The sequence below is a fragment of the Glycine soja genome, chromosome 10 (assembly GCF_004193775.1).
Source record: "Glycine soja cultivar W05 chromosome 10, ASM419377v2, whole genome shotgun sequence".
NCBI classification, from domain to species: Eukaryota; Viridiplantae; Streptophyta; class Magnoliopsida; order Fabales; family Fabaceae; genus Glycine; species Glycine soja.
The window spans coordinates 37,489,056-37,510,142 of NC_041011.1; the positions used below are offsets into that span (position 1 = coordinate 37,489,056).

General features: G+C 33.2%; 2 protein-coding genes across 5 annotated transcripts; both read right to left on the bottom strand.

Annotated features, from left to right (window-relative positions):
- Positions 1-213: 213 nt before the first annotated feature.
- On the bottom strand, positions 214-13,222 carry LOC114372049 (sulfite exporter TauE/SafE family protein 3-like). Of its 4 annotated transcripts, none has more exons than XM_028329434.1 (6): positions 13,085-13,222; positions 12,059-12,115; positions 11,814-11,970; positions 11,352-11,573; positions 10,877-10,964; positions 214-721 (listed from the first exon to the last, which is right to left on the bottom strand). In XM_028329434.1, the coding sequence occupies exons 1-5, from the start codon at positions 13,111-13,113 to the stop codon at positions 10,923-10,925; spliced, it is 507 nt and encodes a 168-aa protein (XP_028185235.1). In that variant the 5' UTR covers positions 13,114-13,222; the 3' UTR covers positions 214-721; positions 10,877-10,922. The 4 variants fall into 4 exon arrangements, with proteins under 4 accessions (XP_028185235.1, XP_028185239.1, XP_028185238.1 ...); XM_028329437.1 differs by lacking the exon at positions 214-721 and adding an exon at positions 7,473-8,648; XM_028329436.1 differs by lacking the exon at positions 214-721 and adding an exon at positions 7,473-10,167.
- On the bottom strand, positions 13,091-13,750 carry LOC114372048 (succinate dehydrogenase [ubiquinone] iron-sulfur subunit 2, mitochondrial-like). The gene has a single exon (XM_028329433.1). It carries the CDS (start codon positions 13,714-13,716, stop codon positions 13,198-13,200), a length of 519 nt encoding a protein of 172 aa, XP_028185234.1. The 5' UTR covers positions 13,717-13,750; the 3' UTR covers positions 13,091-13,197.
- Positions 13,751-21,087: the final 7,337 nt, after the last annotated feature.

Sequence of the window (21,087 nt, forward strand, 5' to 3'; positions counted from 1 at the left end):
ATAACAACATTTTCAGTGGCCTTGCATGTAGACAATTACTTCAATTACATATCCTAAATTTATAGCCTCACAATTTTTCTTTGAAATCAAAACTACAGCAATCAGAAGCTAAATGGTGGACATGATAGTTTACAAACGATGATCCATAAAATATTTGTGCATGATACTGATCCCCAGAGAATACTTTAGTAGAATAACTGAATTTCATAAAAGTATAAAAAGATGTAACCATTGATAGACACTCCAAATATTTAATGGGAGATAATAAGTTGACTTGAAAGAAAATACACTATATGCAATTGAGCATGGTAATGAAATCAAACCTCATCCCAAGATTTCCCAGGAGTTTCGAGCAGTGCTACATTGCATGTCTTTAATTCCATAGAGGCCTCAGAAAACATTGATACTGCTTCTGTGACACCCTATACCCCATACATATATGTACTAATAATAAAAGAAATAAGAAATCAAACTTAATTAAAATTTTTTAAAACACATTTAAATACAAGCCTTTCAAGAGAGTAGAAGGCTCACATTCACCTTTCTAACATCAAAATAAAACTTGTTCAAATAATTAATAAATTATTTCGGCTCAAAACAAGGTTGTCCAAGATCTCATACAATTAATATAGTAACTTATTCCCTAATGTCACATCCTATCAGATCATTGTGTCCCGATGTCCTTCAGCACAAAGTTCCTTAAAGCAATTCACCTAGTCATCTGCTCCCCCGAACACAAAGTTCAAGATCATCACAGGATCCAATCACAAACAACAAAGGGAGTAAGTTATCACATTCCTAACTAATAGAGAAAAATAAGACAACACATAGGTATAAATATAATATAACAAAATATAATTTACTTGAGCATAACTCACGTTATTTCACCACACGTTTCCTTCGTTTTCACAACATTTGCATACTCAATAGTAAAAACACAATATCATCAAATCAATCAATATAGAACAATACACAAGCATTATGCAACAGATACACTAAGACTCAATCCTATATGCAATGTGGTACCATGTCAGTGAAAAACCTCATCGGGCGCCTAGGAGTACATGATAAAACAAACCACACACTAGCAAGTCAAGTCACTCTCACTAGGTAATATCATAGGGAGACCAGTCAGGGTCACAGTGTTTTGCAAGAATGCTCCAACCATATGGGATCAACATAGGCTTAAAGGAGCACTCAAACCGGGTGACCCCCAAGGCCTACACTCCGAAGAGTCCGTCAAGGCCTCTCTCTCTTGATTCAGGTCCAACCCAGAAAACATTTTAGCACACAGACTCTATCTATGAACTGTACAAAACACACAACTCTTCAATTGTTCTCAAATATTTTTAACTCGTCGCCCTTTAAGGGTCTTAGCATTAACTCGTCACCCTTAAAGGGTCTTAGCATTAACTCATCGCCCTTAAAGGGACTTAGCATTAACTCGTCGCCCTTAAAGGGTCTTAGCATTAACTCGTCACCCTTAAAGGGTCTTATAGTCGTGTGATTGTACAATCCGCAGTTTACAACTCAATGCACACAATATCTCAATCACGTGCATACTCAGATTATCACATACACTCGATCTCAATTACAATGATATAATCTCAAAATAACATGTTATCACCCCTCATGAATCATATTCACTTTACCTATGAACTATGCAATACATACAACTACTCAATTATTTTCAAAATCATTTTAACTCGTCGGGTTCCCACAGTGGATCTCATCACAATATTCGTCGCCCTTAAAGGGTATTACAATTGCGTGATTGTACAGTTCATAGCTCACAACACAATACACATCTCAATGTACATGTATTCCATCATTCATCACATGTTCAATTCACCACATAATCACAATTTGAATCATCATTTCATATTCTCAATATAACAATTTATACAAAAGACTATCACAACCTGGGGACTAGAATCCCTCAAATGATATTACACAACTATATCAAAATCATAGGTCAAAATATACAAATATCAAGAGCACAATTTATCAAGCAATTCTCATCAGAACATCAATATTTTATTTATAATCATAAAGGAAAAATTGCAATTTAATAAACATCCCAAAATAAAACCCTAATTTAATCCTCTAAGGACCCTACACATGTTCTCATTAACTCCCAATTGTGAATAACTCATACCTTACCTCTAAGGGGACTTACGTGTCTTCCGACAGCGATAGTAGAATCTCTAGCGGTTCCTTGAGATTCCTCTAGTTTTTCCTCCGACTACTCCGATAGAGTTCCCAAACGTCAACGAGACGGAGAAGGAATTGAAACCTCCATATGTATTGTCTTCGCGCGATTCCTTTTTCTCTCTCCTTGAATATTATCTTTCAAATTCCAACAGTGAAGATGTGAAGAATTGAATCGCGAACCACATACCAAAATTTCATTAAAATCCAACGGTTAACGAAACTGGAATCGTAATTTTACTGAGACCGTTTTGGGTTTCTACGGGAAAAGAGAAAGCTACGGTGTGAATGGTATTTATCTTATCTCTGACATGTTTTTACAATTCCCAACGGTGAGAATGCTCGAAATTGGGTTGCGAACGTGGTGCTTAAATTTCACGACGATCCAACGTTGAATGGGCCCAATATGGTCATTTTTCTGAGACAAGTTTGGTGGGCTGCGGGTAAAAGAAAGAGTTTTGAGAGGAGGAGGGGAAAAACAAAAATGAGGAAAATATGAGGTAGCGTCAGTGTGAAAATTGACCTAACGTTATTTATAGCTAGGTTTAGTCTATTTATTTATTTATTATTTTATATAAACAAACGCTATTTTATTTTCTATCAAACAAATAAATAAAATACCCTTTTTATTTTTTCTCAAATCATTATTTTAATTAATAATTATATCTCCTTATTTATTTATTTATAAAATCTCATCATTTTTCTAAAACTCTATTTATTTATAAATAAAAATTCTTTTTTTAAATTAGTTTATGAAAAATGGGATGTTACAGCTTCTTCCTAACCCCTATTAAGTCCCATGCACCTTTATACCACCCAATAATCCAATATACATAAGATCGTAGCTATCTTAGTTCGTAAGTATCAAGTTTTATTTTTTAAAAACCAAAATGAAAAGATATTGCATGATTGAGATAACAACCACCTAACCACAAAGAATGATCTCCAGGCTAGATTCAACCAACAGATGAGTTAAAAAATATGCAATGCAATTCTCGTTTTCAAAAAGTTAAAAAAAAATGAATATGACTCCTTTGACTTTCTATAGTTGCCATCCAACATGAGATCCTGCGTAGGAACCAACTTCACAACCTGCTCCAGAGCCTCACCCTAATGAAGATGACTCAGAACTTGAAAAAGATGAAGAACCAGAGCCTGAGCCTCAAAAAGTCAGTCAAATTCACTAAACTATTACAACAAAAAACACAAAACAACATTCTTTTCAAGAATAATAAGACCAAGAAAAATACAAATATTGAGGATTAACCCAATATTACTGCAGTGACTCATTTCCCAAGTCCATTCATGACACCACTAGTCACCAACACGTACTTCATTTTTCCCACCTTTTTTTAAGTTGGACAGTGATGAAACTACTGAAAACTAGTCCTTTGTTGTTGGTCCAATGAATAGCTATTACTGTAGTAAAAACATAACAACGAGATAAAAGTGAAACACATTGAGGCATTTCATCGAACAGATAGAAGGGAGTAAACCAAACTTCGGAAGATTTATTTTCATATCTTCTCATCTAAATGCTATTAAAAATAGAGTAGAGATGTTTAAGAGGAAATACCAATTACTTTGGAAGTACTTAAACTTGCTCTTCCGGAAAGCACTTATCATCCTAACTTAGAAAATGACGCCAACTTTTTCTTGGGTTTTGCGGTACGTTGTGGCGATGGAGACGTTGTCGAGGACGGCGTCGACGATGATGTTGGCAAGGTGCTTCTGCTCATTGAAAGGGAGGCCGAGCTTGTTGTAGTCATGGTTGCCGAGGATTTCGCGGATCTTGTCGTTGGAGGAAGTGGTGGTGTCGGCGACAATGGTATGTTTCACCTCCGCATGCACTGTTATGAGGCGTGACGATTTAGGATTTGGGGATTGGTAGAGAAGGAATTTGGGAGGATGTGGCTGTGTGTGGGTTGAGGAGAGAAGCCATGGATGAGGTTTCGTGTTTGTTTTCAGCTAAATATAAAATGGAAAAATATCTATAGACAAAGACGGTTCTTAAAAACCATGTTTGAAAGGTTGCTTTCAAGAGTAGTTTTTAGAGAACCGACATTGAAAGCTTGTCGCATTTTTACCAAGGCAGTTTTATAAAATCGTCCTTGTTTAGTGTCGTAATATCTCACTTTTTCCAGAAGTGTAACCTTAATTCATTTATATATATAAAAAATAGTACATGTTTCACAACAAGTAAATTTTGGAAATTTTATAATTGGTTTAATTAATTAAAAATATTTTAGTATTGATTCTTAAATATTTAATTTTTTCTATTATTAATTGAAAAAATTCCAATAAAAAATTTAAAAAATTAATCATTAATTAAAAATTAAAGAAAATGAAAAACCATATTTCAGCAACCATCATATTAAACATATTGACTTAATTCAATATAATAATTTAAACGACTCATATTAAAAAATTTAAAAATGTCATTAAATTTATGATAAAATACATATTTGTCCCCTTAAAATATCTTGAATTTGGTTTTAACTATTATAAAAACTTTATATTTTTAGTTCCTACGTTTACAAAAAGTGCATGGTGGGATTTTAGTTTCTATTTATTATACATTAATTTTTTTTTTTTGGGTTAAAATCATTAAATCTTTTACAAGGACAAAAATCAAATTTTGAGATATTTACGAAACCAAAAGACATATTTTACTCCTAATTTAATATCTACAGATGAATTAATATCTCAAGCAAGTTTATGACTCAAACTCATGTACACTATCGTACGTACACCAGGTTTCTTTGGTTGGGTACGTTAATTTATTCTTTAAAATTAGGTTTTCAAAAGTAATGGATATTATACCCACTTGATTACTATCGTAACGTGGGTCACGACAGGACGGCGAAATAAAATCAAATAAATTATTTTCCTGAAAAAGGAAAACTCGGGGAGTCTCCATCAACATTTATTTAAGGAAAACATCAGGAAAACAGAAAAAATAAAATAAGGAATGGTCTATGATTTGAAAAAAAATATGTGGGAGTCGTTTACACACGGAAAATGTATTAACACCGCACACTCCCGCCATGAAGACGACAACCTTTAATCAAGTATGCTAAAAAATAAAGTGACTCTTTTAATTATTATCTTCCTCTAAGAACATGAATTTGTTTGTTATATTTTTGTTTATTTAGGAACAAAAACATTTTTTTTAGAAAAAAAGAAGAAATTTTATGTTTTGTTTTACCTTTTTAGTTTTTTTAGATCAACACGGGGTTTGTCGTTCTTTGTAGAAAAAGAGCTTATGTATTGGGTTGATTTTATTATTATTATTATTATTATTATTATTATTATTTGAAAGATTTTGATTTTGCGGTAAACTCTATGAAGTCAAGCAAGTTAGAGACCAAATAGGACATTCACAAAATTTACTCACACTTTATTGATATATCGCCAAGAAAGTCGAAAACCCAACATAGAGTGCATGGAACGTGAGAAATGAGAATTAAGTGTTCATTTATGTGAGAATTTTACCCTTTTTAGAAAAGACTTTAGTTTTGTGATAAATTTTATGAACTCAAGCAAGTCAGAGACCTAACAGGACATTCACAAAATTTACTACACGCTATTGAAACACCACCAAGCAAGTCGGAGGCCCAGCGAAATCTGAGTTAATTTGATAGTCAATTTTGGCTAATAATGATTGCAATTTCTTCACTTTATTATTGTTTTTAATGAAATAATGAAGAAATTAACATCTTTGCAAATTTTTATTAGTAGAAGTCAAAAGAAGAAGATTTCAAGTGCTTTCAAGGAAATTGATGCAAAAGTTGGAAGAAAAAGCATTGAATAAAAGTTGGAAGAAGAGGACAACTCGTTTAGCGCACAAGACAGGTCCAGCGCGTGTGCTCACTTAACGATCAGCTCACGCTTAGCATGAAGAAGGCCAACGAGAAAGCTCAAGGTCGCCTAAGCACCGTGCTAAGTGCGTTATTAAATCGCCATTCTCGCCAAGCCCAGGAGTGCATGCTCAACGCAAAGCCAACATGAAAAGTAAGCCTATAAAATGACTAGGAAGCAAAAGGGAAAGACACACCGAGTCTCAGAAATCTCTAGTGAAGAAATCCATAGTCTGAGTACCTCTAATAGGGGAAACCCTCCTTCTTTAGCCATTCCTCCCTTTCTTTCTTCTAGTCATTCAACCCCTTCTTCCATCCATATTAGCCCTTGAAGTGTAAAGTCTGTCATGGCTATGACAGGCTAAACCTCCATTGTTAGGAACCTAGCAGGCCAAACTCTTGTAATGTAACTCTTTTCCATTATCTATTTAATGCAATCTTGTTTCCATTATTCTTCTCTGTACTTCTTTGTTTATTATGGCCTAATCATTCATATAATGTTTAGGGGGTAATGAATTGAAAAAAATGGTTATTTTCTAAAAAACTGGGAAAGAGCATCTAAATAAAATTATTGCTAGAAATAAATTGATATTTGTTTTGCCCAATTCATGCATCTCTAATCTTAATGTGATTTATTATTTTTATCTTTGTAAAGGAATTTGGGAGAAAAGAATAAATAAATTAGGCTCTTCATGCGGGAAACCAAAGATAGAGTGTGTTCGTAGATGTGGGTGGAAACAAAGATTTTATTAGATAGAAAAAAAATCATTAACATTGCATTGCAAGTAGTTTTGACATGCTAGGTCCCAACATTATCATATTCTAAATTCATCTCTTTACATTTAAATTATTGTGTATTTTTTCTTGTTATTTCTTTTTTCCCTTTTACTCCAATTTTCACACTTATAATTCTCTATCTCTTCTACTTCTTCTAATTGCTTAATAATTAGGTTTGCATCACTTTAAGTAACACCAAAGTCCATTTAGATTCGACACTCAGACTTTCGAGTCGTTTACTACTTAAAATGAATTGGGACACTTGCCAATGAGTTAACACCCAACATGGAATACGCAGAATGTAAGCGTGTACTAAAGAATACTAATGTGGATTTGCATAAATAAATAAATAATTGACATAATGCTACGAAATAAAATAAATAGAAAGAGATAGAATAGAAGTGGGGAGTACACTTAGTAATTATGGATGCAGGATTAAAACACGAGACAAATAAGATAAATAACGAGATATTTATAATGCATTATTAATTAAACTAACTAACTACGCAATAATAAAAAGAAAATCACATTGAAGAATAAAATAAATGATAGATAGTAAAGAAATATAACAAACTAAAGAGCTATCAACTAATACTTGTAATTATTTTTACTTTCCTTTTTTTATTTTTTTGTCAAAGTCAAAGGGTTGAATTTGACTTAGTCAACACAGACGGATTGCTGGGGTGCAGATATGAAGGAGGGGATGTAACCATCAACATTTATTTTATTTCAGGATTCACAAAAACAATGGGCTAGGCCCAACATGAAAAAGGTGCATGTGTTAATAAGGTGTAAATAAATGTTTTATTTTATTTCAGACTTCATAAAAAATGGGCTAGAACCAAAATAAGAAAAGAGTGCATATTTGAAAAATAGGGTGTAAATAGTAATTTTTTCTGGTTAGGTTGTAACCGGGTCAGGGTGACCCGGCTTAACCCGTAATTAGACAACATGGTTGGAAAATCCTACATGTCCTAGCCTTGAAACGGTGCAACAAAAGGGGGAACCACCACGGAGGGTGGTGTGCCCCCTCAGTGGTGTAGGGCGCTACGACGCGAGGCCGCCACGTGGGGGACAGCGGCAACAGTGGCATGCGATACTTCACTTGAAAATGGAAAATGAAGGAAGAAAAAGAACAAAAGAACAAAATGATTATGGAATGCAAAAAAAATCATGAAATAAAGCCCTTAGAAAAAAAAATGACGATACCATAATGTAAAGATCTCGCTGGTGACCATAGAGCTCACTGGTGAGACAAACAACGGGGCTTTGTAGGAGAAGAAGAAGAGAACGTAGGAGAGGAAGAGGGAGAAAAGTGAAGAACGTGAGAGAAAATGAGGGAATGAAGGGATTACCCAAGGACCCCTCCCCCTTCTCTGGCAGAGCTAATCAAATGGCATCGTCAAATTGGTCCTTTTTTCTTTTTGGTATCGCTATCTCTACAATTAAAGCAGAGACCTTCCTCTTTTATGCTTTTATGCACTGTGTCTCACTTGACCTACGAGTTATCCTTGGGAGCCCAATAGGTCAAACATTTTTTTTTCGTTTTCTTGTTTTTTTATTGTTCCTTTTTTTCATTTCTCCTTTTTTTTAATGTTCCTTTTTCTTTTTGTTTTTTTTTCATTTTTTAAATTTTTCTTTTTTTATTGTTTTTTTCCTTTTCTTATTTTTTCTTATTACTTCATTTTTGTTCTCTATTTTCTCTTTTCTTTTTTCGGGTTGGGGCTCGGACAGAATTAGGATCTGACAATCACTCTTCCTCTAGTCCTCTTGCTCTTGCCATCACATTTTGTGCATCGTCTTCATGTCATGTATGACAAACATATTCAAACATTCACACAACAAGAAGTAGAGGTAAGGATCAAACATACGTACTATTTTCATAAACCAATCTCAATATCTCAAGTAATAAAATAACAAGTAATACATTGATTCACAGATAGCATAACAGCTAAAAAATACAACTAACCAACACCTATAACAAACAATTTGCGAAGGGTTAAACAAACCCGGACCAGACCTAGAGTGCGTACAGAAAAAAATTATCAATATATATATAAATGTCACACATCACTGATAGAATTTAGAAATGCAAAACACAAAGCACTCAATTCTAACAATTTTGTTTGTCTAAATCCATTGTTCTGTAATTTTTCAGAAATCAATTTTAACACTCCTTAATACACTACTACACAAAGCGCTTTTTATGTCGGTTAAAAGACACATTTGATGGCGATTATCAACCACCATCATCGTAGGCAACGTCGTAGAAAGTCTTTACTTTATATGATAGTTTCATAAAAAACTGTCTTAGAAAAAAGGTACTTTTCTACGACAGTTCTTTGCTAAAAACCGTTTTAGAAGAATATCTTTCTAAGATGGTTTTTAGTTAAAAATCATCTTAGAAGAGTAGACCTTCTATGACGATTTTTCAGAGAACCATCTTAGAATGTATTTATTTTTTAAAAGAATTTCCAGTAAATTGAGGATTCTAAGACAGGTTTTCCAAAAAAACGTCTTAAAATATAGACATTCTAAGACGGTTCTCTAAAAAACTGTCTTTGAATGTATTTTATTTTTTTAAAAAAAAATAAAATATTTTAAGGATTATAAGACGATTTTCTAAAAAAATCGGCTTAGAATGTAAACATTTTAGGACAGTTTTTCAAATAATCTCCTTAGAATATGTTTTTTTTTTAAATTGAACCACATGCGTGCACTGAAATAACAGAATCCAAACATTTATATAATTTTCTTCAATTGTGAAATAACATATAAGGGATGCAAGGTTAGAACCTTTTAAAAATGAATTCAGAGTATTTTGTTTACCAAAATTAAAACATACAAAAATAAAATCAAAGCACAATGTCAATTCAACATTGTTATTGACACACAAAGGATTTATAATTTTAAAAACATGTTTTTATAGTAATATGGCGTGTTATTAAGTTTTATTCTTAATTTTAATTTCCTAATTTCATTAAATAACAATCATATTTTAAAAAAAATTTGACTTAATGAGAATTCAATCATAATATTTAGATAGAAGTGGAAAGGTACACTTACTAATTACTAAGGCATACACTCCTTTTTTTTTTTCGTAGAAGTGGAAAGCTAGGTGTAGAGATAAAATTAAGAGGTGCCAAAATATAAGGCTTCTTTAAATTGAAAAATCTAGAACTTATTAACTTTGATAGAAAACTTAGAAGGGAGACCTTTTGCTTTACATTGTGTGTGCATTAATTCCTCTGCTCCAAGCCAACTATATGATCAGTGTATTAAATATGAAATGTGAAACTCAACCTTCACTTTACCTCTTCTATTCTCCTTGCACACAAAGGAATAATATTGTTACTGCAGGCTTTCAATTAAGGGTTAAAGACATGCAAAAACTGCACCTATCTAGAGTGTAATAAATATATGCCTAGGCACCTTACTGTGGATACGTAGCAGTCTATTTATGATATTCTACTTCAACATCAAAATTCAAAAAGATGTTCACTTAAAAAGTGGATGAAACATATATTTCCATTATCTCATGATCTCTTTCAGTCGTATGAAAGTACACGGTTTCATTCAATTTAACCCTATTTCTTATGTTGGCAGGTGGTGATACTGATACATAATAATTTGGATGACTGCCTCTCAAGATCTTGTCATTTTGGTGGTTTCATGATAATCTCAAATACACTCATTAAAGCTAACTACTTCTCCCGTGCACATACACGCTTTTATTTATCTATATATTTTCAACAAAACAATTAAAAATAATATTTTTTAATATATGTCTGATCACAAATTACTATACATCATAATTAATTTTTATAATAATTATCTTAAATAAAAAATATTCTATAATTAGCTAACAGTGTGAAGACAGTGCATGCGCAGCCTATAAACTTTTTTTTTATATAAAAAACAATTATGAAAGTTATCTTTATCTAATAAATAAAACTAATAGCATAAGAAATTCCAATTTATTGAGCCAATACAAAAAGTGTAGGAAGATAGAAAAGGAAAAGACAAACCTGAACCACCGAGAACCACGACAACCTTTGAATAAAAAACTCTGCTTTACAATAGGGAGACTCTTTGTGTTATTGGGCGTCTCCTCCCCTTTCATGGTAAGAAACATGAAAAATCTTATGGCAAAGATATAGTTTCCAATAAAATTGAAAGGTTAAAAAAAAAAACATTATGGGATTGTGATTATTTTGGCCACAATGTTAAGGTCTTTGGTATCACTACATCCGTAACTTTATCACATTTGTGATTTCAAAGGTTTTAAACTATATAGTACACATGCATTTGGCCTTAATTACCTTTATATTCTACATGAAAACTCATAATAGGAGCCTCAATTAGTGATAAAGACCTACTATTTCATGGACTAATATCTAAAACAAAATATCATGGTTTTGTTAATTTTCTCAAAATTGAGCATATAAAGTGAAAACACATAATTGCTCCATAAACTGCCATATGGAAGTCATTGATACGTACCTGAGGATGAATTCCTAGTCCAATGAAAAGTGGCCCCAAGATGAATCCTCCACCAAGGCCAAGCAAGCCACCAATTATGCCAGAAATTATGCCACACATGCAATATAGAATCAATTGTTGTACATGCCAACGTGTTTGTTGATCACCCTTTGATGCTATCACACTCTGACCTTTGTATAGAAGCACGACTTCATAAAAAGTTGTTCCTATAGTGATAGGGACCTGAAACACAAGGAAAAAAAAGAATAATCATCATGATAATTGATATTGTAAGCCTATAAAAAAATTGATGTTACATATGTGGTTCTTTGGTTCTAAAACCTGATTTGAAGTTAAGACCAAATCAAACTCTTAATGCTCAACACTAGATTTCATTAGGCCATACTAGCTTGATTAAGTTGGAGAGTGAAAATTATAAGAAAACTTTGGTTTCTAGCTATTGAATACTATATTAGTGTGTACCTGTAGTAGATTCATTATCCAATATAACGCTGAGCAATTTGTAGTGTAATTCTGTTTCACAATAACTGCCTCTGCCACCTTGAGAATCACTACCACACGTACAACACCTTTTGCTCTCTTTGGATTCCCTGCCCCTAGTTCATTTGAAACCCGAGTGCTGCAAAACAATACAAACATCCATCACCAAAATAACTAATTACTATGTTGGAAGCATGAAAAAAGGCAAATTTGGACCAAACCATTACCTTGCAAAGGCTCCCACAACATAAGGAATAAAGTAGTGCAATGTGGTTGTGTTAAGACTGCAAAGAAGCGTATGATCGATCAAACTTAACTACATGAGTTATTTCACTGAGGTTTAAATATGTTTTAAGTCATGTAATAAATGATTGGTTTTTGTTTTGAGTCACTAATAAATAATTTTTTTCCCCGATTGCAACGAAAAAATTTAGGGACTTCAAACAAAAATTGATCATTTTAACATGACACAAAACATATTTTAGCCTCTCAATGATAATGATGAAAATGAAAGAACTGCGGTTTCAAGTTGAGGATTAGGAAAAATCCTCGCAAGTAATGTTTGCACCTCAAAGGACCACCATTCAAAACTATATACATACATAGATAGAAATTAATGTGAAAATGTAATTAGTAGAAGAAAAATAAAAGATGTTGCAGGAGATGGATGCAAAGTTATATAACAATCAAAAGCAAAATTCAAAACTCCCAAGAATTATTAACACATGTCATATGCAACATGGGAAATTATTAAGTACAACAAAGTATTAGTATTATTTTTATTTTCTTGTGAATTATAAAATTTAACTATGTGGTAGTTGGGAATATATAACAATGAGAATCGTGCAATAGTGAGAATAATTTTTCCAGTATATATATATTTAGCACTGAGAATCGTGTAACAGTACCACATTTTGTGGGAAACATTAACATATCAGGCACAGCCCTAGCCCCGTGCTTCTTTCTAGGATGTTGAAATGAGTTTAGTTAATGGAAACAAGTCAAGATATTAGTGTGCTGTTTAGATATTTTTTCTACCATTTTTTGTCTTGAATTCTAATACAATATCATTTGCTATTAATTGTTTTTCCTCTTATTCTCTCTATCAGTAATTTATTCTTTTAACTTTTCCAGGATAAAGCAACAACATATTACTATTCAATCTTGAGATTTAAAAGTCATCCAACAATCGACATATTCACACTATAAAACATAAAAGAACAAAAAAAATGAAGAATTAGAAATTTCTTTACCATGTATTCAAAAATGAAAAATAGTTCATTATTTTCTCTAACAACCTCTTTCAACTTTATGATATTTGAGTGATTAATTTTATGGAGGACCTACAGAAGGAACACAATACACATCAGCAAAGAGAAGACAAATTAAAAGTTAAGAAAAATCTTATTACAATTCCAGGAATGTGAAACCATCTATAACTACAATAAACAAGTATGGTAGCACATATCATAACTTCTCTTAAATTTGTGTAGAAGTTCGTCATGTCCATAACCAGGTCCTTGATCACGAACATGTGTGGCAGAGGAGTGATCGTCATGGCGGCGGAGTTTTTTTCCAAGGGGATCTTGGTGAGGCACGCAATGTTGTTGTAGTCGTCGATGTTCATTGCGCAGGAGCCGCAGATCCCCTCGCGGCATGAGCGGCGGAACGTGAGGCTCGGGTCAATCTTATTCTGGATGTTGTTGAGCGCATCGAGGACCATCGGCCCACCCTCCTTTAGGTTGATCTGGTAGTCCTTGACCTTGTGCTTTGAAGGGTTTTTGGGGTTCCAGCGATAGATTTGGAAGGTTTTGAGGGTTGGGATTTTGCGGGTTGGGCTTTCACGGGCCTTGGGCTCCACCTGCTGGGCCTGTACCTCCGACATGTAGGCCTAGAGAATGGCCAGCTTGAACACCAGCGAGGAGGGGACACGCTGTGCCACCCTCTTTAGTAACCTCGTCACCATGGATCTTGGGTTAAAGGGCTTAAAGGGTTAAAAAATCCGACCTTTTTAATTTTTTGGGTTCGTGAATCAAAGGAAATAACAACTTCTTGTGGTTGAGAAGTTGTTGGATCTTGGTGATAGGGACCTGAATCTGATATTCCTAATAATACAGATGAAACACCTTTGCAAAAATATATAGATAATAATAATAGTAACTATACACAATGGAGCAAAGTGAACGTCAAGGGAGGAGAGCAGGGTGGGGATGGGAATGGGTTTGGGTTGAGGTATGAGAGGAGAGGAGAGGAGAGGAGAAAGGACGCGAGGGGCCAGGAATGAAAAATTGAAAATGAAAAATAAGTGAGGAGATGAATGGACACGAGGAGAGGAGAGCAACAGACTCCAAGAGTGAGTGAAACCCGAGAAAAATAAAAATCCACTCACGACGGTTTCTTTTTAAACCCGACGTTGAGGATTTAATTTTAAATTTGAAAAGATCTTTTAAAGATCATCCTATAAAAATCGTCTTTGAAAAATTGTAATTATTTACAAAAATATCATCGCTATCCAAATGACGACGGTTTATGGAGAACCGTCTTTAAATGCGCGTCGTAAAAAAACCTTTTTTTAGTAGTGCTACTTCCCTAAGGTTTTTTCATGTTCTAAATTCATTTTTGAGCTTAAAATCATTGAATTAAATAATTAAATACTCGAAATTCCCCTGCTGTCCAGGTTCATCAAATTTCTTTCCTAAACTTTATTCAGATTTTTTAGGTGTTCTGAAAATTGGTTTGTCCTAAACCTTATGTGTTACCCTATATTTTTATACTTAAAAAACTCATTTTTGAGGTTAAAAATTCAAGAAAAACATTCCATACAACAACACTTACTACTTAATTTGGTGCTAAAATTATGGTTTCCTAAAAATCTCCTTAACTTGTGTTACGCATAACTTTCTCAAGAAAATTCCATTTTAGACGCACCTTATGTCTAACCCTAGGTTTTTAATAACCAAAATAGTTTAGCACATAAATCCAAAACAGGGTAACAATACGAAATTTTCAAGACAACAATATATTCAAGGAAGTTTAACAAGTATAAGGTTCAAGAGTTGGAGATATCCCACTGCCTTGATGATGCTCGATGAAATTTAGAAATAAGAATGAGGGAGTTTAGATTCAAGTTTTCAACCTTCAAGAGTACAAAAATAAGATTTTGAAACTACAAGTGAGAATAGAGTAAGAAAATGAAGTGAAAATCAAGCTTAGAATTTAAAATGAATGGCATTTACCTAAGATTGATGGAAGAAGGGTTCAAGAACACTTGGAAAAGCTTGGAAGAAGAATGGGAATGGTGTCTCCTTCCCTCATGATCAGCTTGTGAAAGAGAGGAAGAATGACCAAGTTTTGTGAGCTTTTGGAGTTTAAATAAAACTTGTAGAAGAAGCTTAGCATTGTCCATTGAATTATTGTGTAACATTTATTTAATGACCAAATTTGACACATTGAATGACATCCAATACCAAATGTGGGGTGCTTCACTTTTAAAATTTTTACTCAAAAAAGTTAAAGTAGAGTTTTGCCAAAAATGAATATTCTTGCTTTATCTTCTTAGTATTACGCGTAACTAGAGTGAACCTCACATAGAGATCACTCTCACATAGAGCTAAATTACACTGTCACTCAATGTACATTGCAATCTTTCCATAGATGAAATTTTCGCTCAGGCAATTTTTATATCTCTGCCAGTTAAGCTAAACAAATTATTTAGCTCTACATATCACTTGTTCACAAAAATTATATACTTAAGATTATATAGAGAAGCCTATCACAGTGTAACTCTGGACAATGTGGCAAAATAAATTAAAAAAAAATTCTGAGTGTTATTAATAACTTCTTAAGAACTTGAAATTGGAAATTTAAATTATTCTCCAAATACGGAATCACTATTAAATTGTGGCAACTACATAAATGTAACAAATCTTGTTTTCAGTTTTTAAGTCAAAGTTAGTATAATTTTTTTATATTATCAATTAATCAATAATTATTTTTAATGTAATTTTTTAAATTTTATATTATATATTAACTATAACTAAACAATGGATTAACTAAGTTTGTAGTCCTTAAAATTTTTGAAATTTGTTTTTTAGTTATTAAACAAAAGTTTGGTTATTATGGTCCCTTCACTTTTTTAAATTTGATTTTTAGAATGCTAGAAAATGGTTCAACAAATTTTAAATTTTCTACCATGTAATTTCTGACAGTTTTAAAATGTCGAAAAAAAAAGTTGTCAGAAATCAATTGTCATGTCAACATTTAACAGAACAACCTGACAGTAACGACTAAAAACTAAATGGAAAAATAGTTTAGGGACTAGAACTAGTCAACGTTTTGTTGCGAGATTAAAAACAAAAATTATGAATAGTTGAAGGATTATAAATATATTTTGGCCTAAAAATAGTGAATTCAAATTTTTGTTTAATAAAAACTGAATTTTTTAAAAATTTAAGGGCATTGAACTGTCAAACAAAAGTTTATAAATTAAAAATCTTAATGAAAAAAAGTTCAGAAATCTTGATTAGTTAACATTTAATTTAAGGACTGAAAATTCAATTTTGCAAAAGTTTAGAAACTAAATTTTTTTAGTTAATATTAAAACAATTTTGCTACAGCATTGCGCATTTGTCCAGTAATTTGCAATATATTAGTGGGCTTACAATGCTCAATTTTTTTATTGCTGATGAGTGCTGCTAGGTGCACTCAACATTATTGCTAGTGCACCCAACACTAACCATGAAAAGATAGAAATACCCCTTACGGATCAAGTTGATATGTAAGTTGATTTTTAAGACTTACGGATCAAGTTGATCCGTAAGTCTTTTACGGATTAAGTTGATCCGTAAGTTGATTTTTAAGACTTACGGATCAACTTGATCGGCTTAACGTTTGTTTGGCTTAAAAAAATGCTTTTAAAATAGGCTGAAACAAATTAAAAGTGCATTATGATTCGGATTATGTGTTCTCTTGGGCATTACTGTTTGATTCAATTTATTCTTGAAACTAAGTTTCCAATTAGTACAACTTTTACAGATAAAATATTTTTTCCCTTCAAAATATCTTGAAATTTGGTTTTAGTTCTTATAAAAGCTTAAATGTTTTTAGCTAACATTTACAAAAAGCAACGTATAGTTTTAGTTCCTATTTACATACTAAAAAATTGTATTAATGTTAAATATAAGAACTAAAATCATATTAAATAATTCAATAATTGTATTCTCAGAAATATTATTTTTGTAAAAAAAATCAAATATGTAAAACAAAAGGCATATTTGACGGTTAAATTTAATATCTGGAGATGGATCATTAATATCTCAAATAAGGTATAAGTGTATTATGACTCAGATTCATGTACTCTATCGTCATGTTTCTCATACTCCGTGTCAGCCCAACAAATCTGAATTAGAGAAGCAACCATAAGCGATATCAAAGCTGCTAAGGAAAAAATCCTGACATGAGGGAGCTTGTTCAGTTTTATCTGGACGAAATCACTAGGCACAACCCACATCTCAACCCAGGGCAAGCTGAACACCACGATTGGGTCCTTTGCGTTGCTTGGCTCTGTGGTGCAAGGTGATGCTCGTGTGGTCACAAATTTGAAGGATCAACAATATCCACTTCTGCTAATCCTGTGACAGTATCACTTGGAACTGAGACTGATGGATCAATTTTATGCCTAACCAGCTATAATTCAGTTGTAGGCATCAAACCCAGAATGGATCAAATTATCCCACCCAGCCCTAGACAAGATATTGTTGGATACGTAGAACACCTTTCAATATATATATATATAAACCCTAAACCCTAAACTGTGTATCAATCAATATCTCATAATCATCAAAATCTTCTGTGTCAGGCCTATTTACGGTAAAAGATGCTATCTATGTTCTTGACGAAATTGTTGATGTTTATTACAATGATCTTCTTCCTTCAAAGAAATTAAAGGAACATCTCAAAGTTAATGGGCTTGAAGGTAAAAGATTGGGGATTGTGAGACACCCTTTCATTGATCGAGTAACTGCAGATAACTCTGCTGTGGTTCGAGCATTTGAGAAGCATATTAAAACCTTAAGGTAAAGAAATAGTTAATATATATAATAAAAGTTCAATATGCAAAACAAAATAGTTAGTAGAATATTTTATATGCAAAACAATGTGGGCCTAACCACTAGGCCCATAATGGGAAGTGCTTAGATCATCCAAAAGTCTTATTATTCTTTGTATAAAACACACTAGCATTGTTATCACAAAAAATCTTCAATGACCTAGCAATGAAGTCCACAATGTGAAGTCCTATCACAAGATTCATCAATCAAATAGCATGAGTAGCGGAAACAAAACAAAAATGGACTATGCTTGCATAGTAGAAAAGACAACAAGAGTTTGTTTCTTACTCTTCCAGGATATTGCACCACCTGTCATCATAAAGATGTATCTAGAAGTTGATTTCCTATCATCAAAGCACCCACCAAGATCTGAATATGTGTACCCCACAACCTTCAAGTTGTCAACTCTCTTATACACAAGCATATACTTCCTAGTCTTCTACAAGTACCTCATCACCTTCTTAGCAGCTATCCAACGATCATTCCTAGGGTTCAACTAGTATTTACCAAGAACGCCAACTATGAAAGCAATATCGAGTCTAGTGCATACTTGAGCATACATGAGGTTGTTGAAAGCACTCCCAAAAGGTCAGTCATTCATCTTTGTTCGCTCAATCTCATTCTTAGGACATTGGTCCTTGTTGGATTTGTCACCTTTGACAACTGGAATGTCTCCAGGTTTACAATTTTGTATATTGAATCTCTCTAAGATTATCAATTAAGCCTTTTGATATAACTGAGTGTATGGTGCAATCTGTCCCTATGAATATCAATCTCCAACACAAAAGAGGCCTTACTAAGATCCTACATATCAAAAGATCTTGTCTGCATATGCTTTTTCTAATGTAGCATGCCAAGGTCATTAGAAGCCAACAATATATCATCCACATATAGCACAAGGAATATAAATTTTCTCCCACTGACTTTGAGGTATATGCATTGATCAACCTTATTCTCCTCAAATCGCATAGAGGTCACTTCATCAAATTTTGGGTACCACTATCTAGAAGCTTGTTTCAAGTCATAAATTGACCTCTTTAGGTTACATACCAATTCCTCATTACCACTAATACAAAAATCTTCAGGTTGTTGCATGTCTACTGTCTAATTCAAATCACCATTCAGAAAAGTTGTCTTCACATCCATATGGTGCAACTCCAAATCAAAATGAGCTACGAGGGCCATAATGATTCCAAAGGAATCCTTTGTTGATACAAGGGAAAAAATCTCTTTAAAATCAACACCTTTCTTCTACGTAAAACCTTTTGCCATTAGTCTAGCCTTAAATCTTTCAATGTTTACCATTTGAGTCCTTCTTTGTCTTGAAGACCCATTTACAACTGATTTCCTTACAATTCTCAGGCAACTCAACTAGCTCCTATACGCCATTAATCGACATAGATTGTATCTCTTCATTCATTACATGCTTCCACATTTCTGACTAAGGGCAAGAAACAACTTCATGATAGCTTTTTGGATCAACAATGTCTCCAATGTCATATGCATCCTCACTAAGATAGACTTGAAAGTCATCACCAATAGCTAGTCTCCTTTCTTTAGTTGACCTCCTTAAAGGGACCTATGGAATCAACTCAATTAGTTGTGCATTCTCATTCATAGTAGAAGGATCAAGCATATCATTGGCTTCAAATTCAACTATATCTCCAGTCGCAATTATGGTCTCAACTGGAACAATCGAGACCCTAGTCTCAATTGGGACGGTCTGAACCCCAACATTAATTGGAACAGCATTCGAAACACTAACAACTAAATTAGGTAGTGGCAAAGAAAAAGAAATAGTCTCACGTGACTCGACATCAATATCATCAGATGGAACAACAGGGTCTGCCACATCAAGCTCCAAAAACTTAGCATTCATGGACTCTATAATTTTGTTCTCCTTATCTGGATAAAGGAACTTGTAACAACTCATCTTGGGGTCTATCTTTTTTTGCAAGGGATTATAAATTTTCACCTTAGCTAGGCAACCCTAGGCTTGAAGATGGTTCAGACTAGGTTTTCTTTTTTCCCAAAGTTTAGAAGGAGTTTTGGGAATGGATTTACTAGGAACTCTATTCAGGATGTAAATGATTGCTTTCAAGGCTTCTCCCCACAAAAATTCTAGCAAGTTACATCTACTTATCATGCTTCTCATCATATCTTTAAGTGTTTTGTTATGCCTATTAGCTACACCATTTTATTCAAGAGTCCCAAGCATGGTGTATTGTGGAACGATTCCACAATCCTGCAAGTATAAGGCGAATGGTTCCATATGTTTCCTTGTGGCACCATATTTACCATAATACTTTCCACCACAGTTAGACCTTACAATCTTGATGATTTTTCCCAACTGTTTCTCCACTTTGGTTTTAAAAATTTTGAACTTTTTAAGTGCTTCATATTTTTCTTTAATCAAGTAAAGATAATCATATCAGCAAAAATCATCAATGAATGTAATGAAAAACTTGTTGCCACAAATTGTAGATGTTAGGGGCCTACTAATGTCTGTATGAATGATCTCTAGAAGATCTAAACTTCTAGTGTTGCACCTTTCTTTTTGGTTTTAGTAAACTTTCCCCTTATACAATCCACACAAGTACTCAAGACATCAAAATTCAAGGACGGTAGAATATATGTCTTTGTCAATCTCTCAACCTTTTCCTTAGAAATATGACCTAAGTGTGTATGCCACAACATAAAGGATTTTTCTTCAACTTTAGACCTTTTAGCAATAAAATTCTCAACAACTATAGATGAAGAAATATTGTTAAAATCCAAAGACAATTTATATAAACCATCAACTAATGATCCATAACCAATAATTTGGAAGTTCAACATTGGATTTATTTTCCTATCACCAAAAGTAAAACTAAAACCAAGTTTGTCTAAACAAGAAATAGAAATCCAATTTCTCCTAAAAGAAGGTACATAAAAGGTATCCTTCAAAACCAATTCAAATTCATAAGCTAAAACTAGGCTGACGTCTCCCACTTTGTCTATGCAAACTTCAAGATCATTTTCTACCCTTAACTTGCTTTCCCTTAGATTGGGCTCCCTCAAATTTTTGAACACCTGAAAATACCCAACAATATGGGTTGTGGAACCACTATTTAGCCACCAAGAATTTATAGGAACATCAACTAGATTAG

Bases quoted from the DNA above. Each gene is read 5' to 3' on its own strand.
- LOC114372049 (XM_028329434.1), bottom strand. From the start codon at position 13,113: ATGAACTATTTTTCATTTTTGAATACATG. The intron at 12,116-13,084 runs GTAAAGAAATTT...GCTTCTTTGCAG, and splicing joins TTTTCATTTTTGAATACATG to TCTTAACACAACCACATTGC. The intron at 11,574-11,813 runs GTACACACTAAT...CTTGTGTTTCAG, and splicing joins GGATAATGAATCTACTACAG to GTCCCTATCACTATAGGAAC.
- LOC114372048 (XM_028329433.1), bottom strand. From the start codon at position 13,716: ATGTCGGAGGTACAGGCCCAGCAGGTGGAGCCCAAGGCCCGTGAAAGC.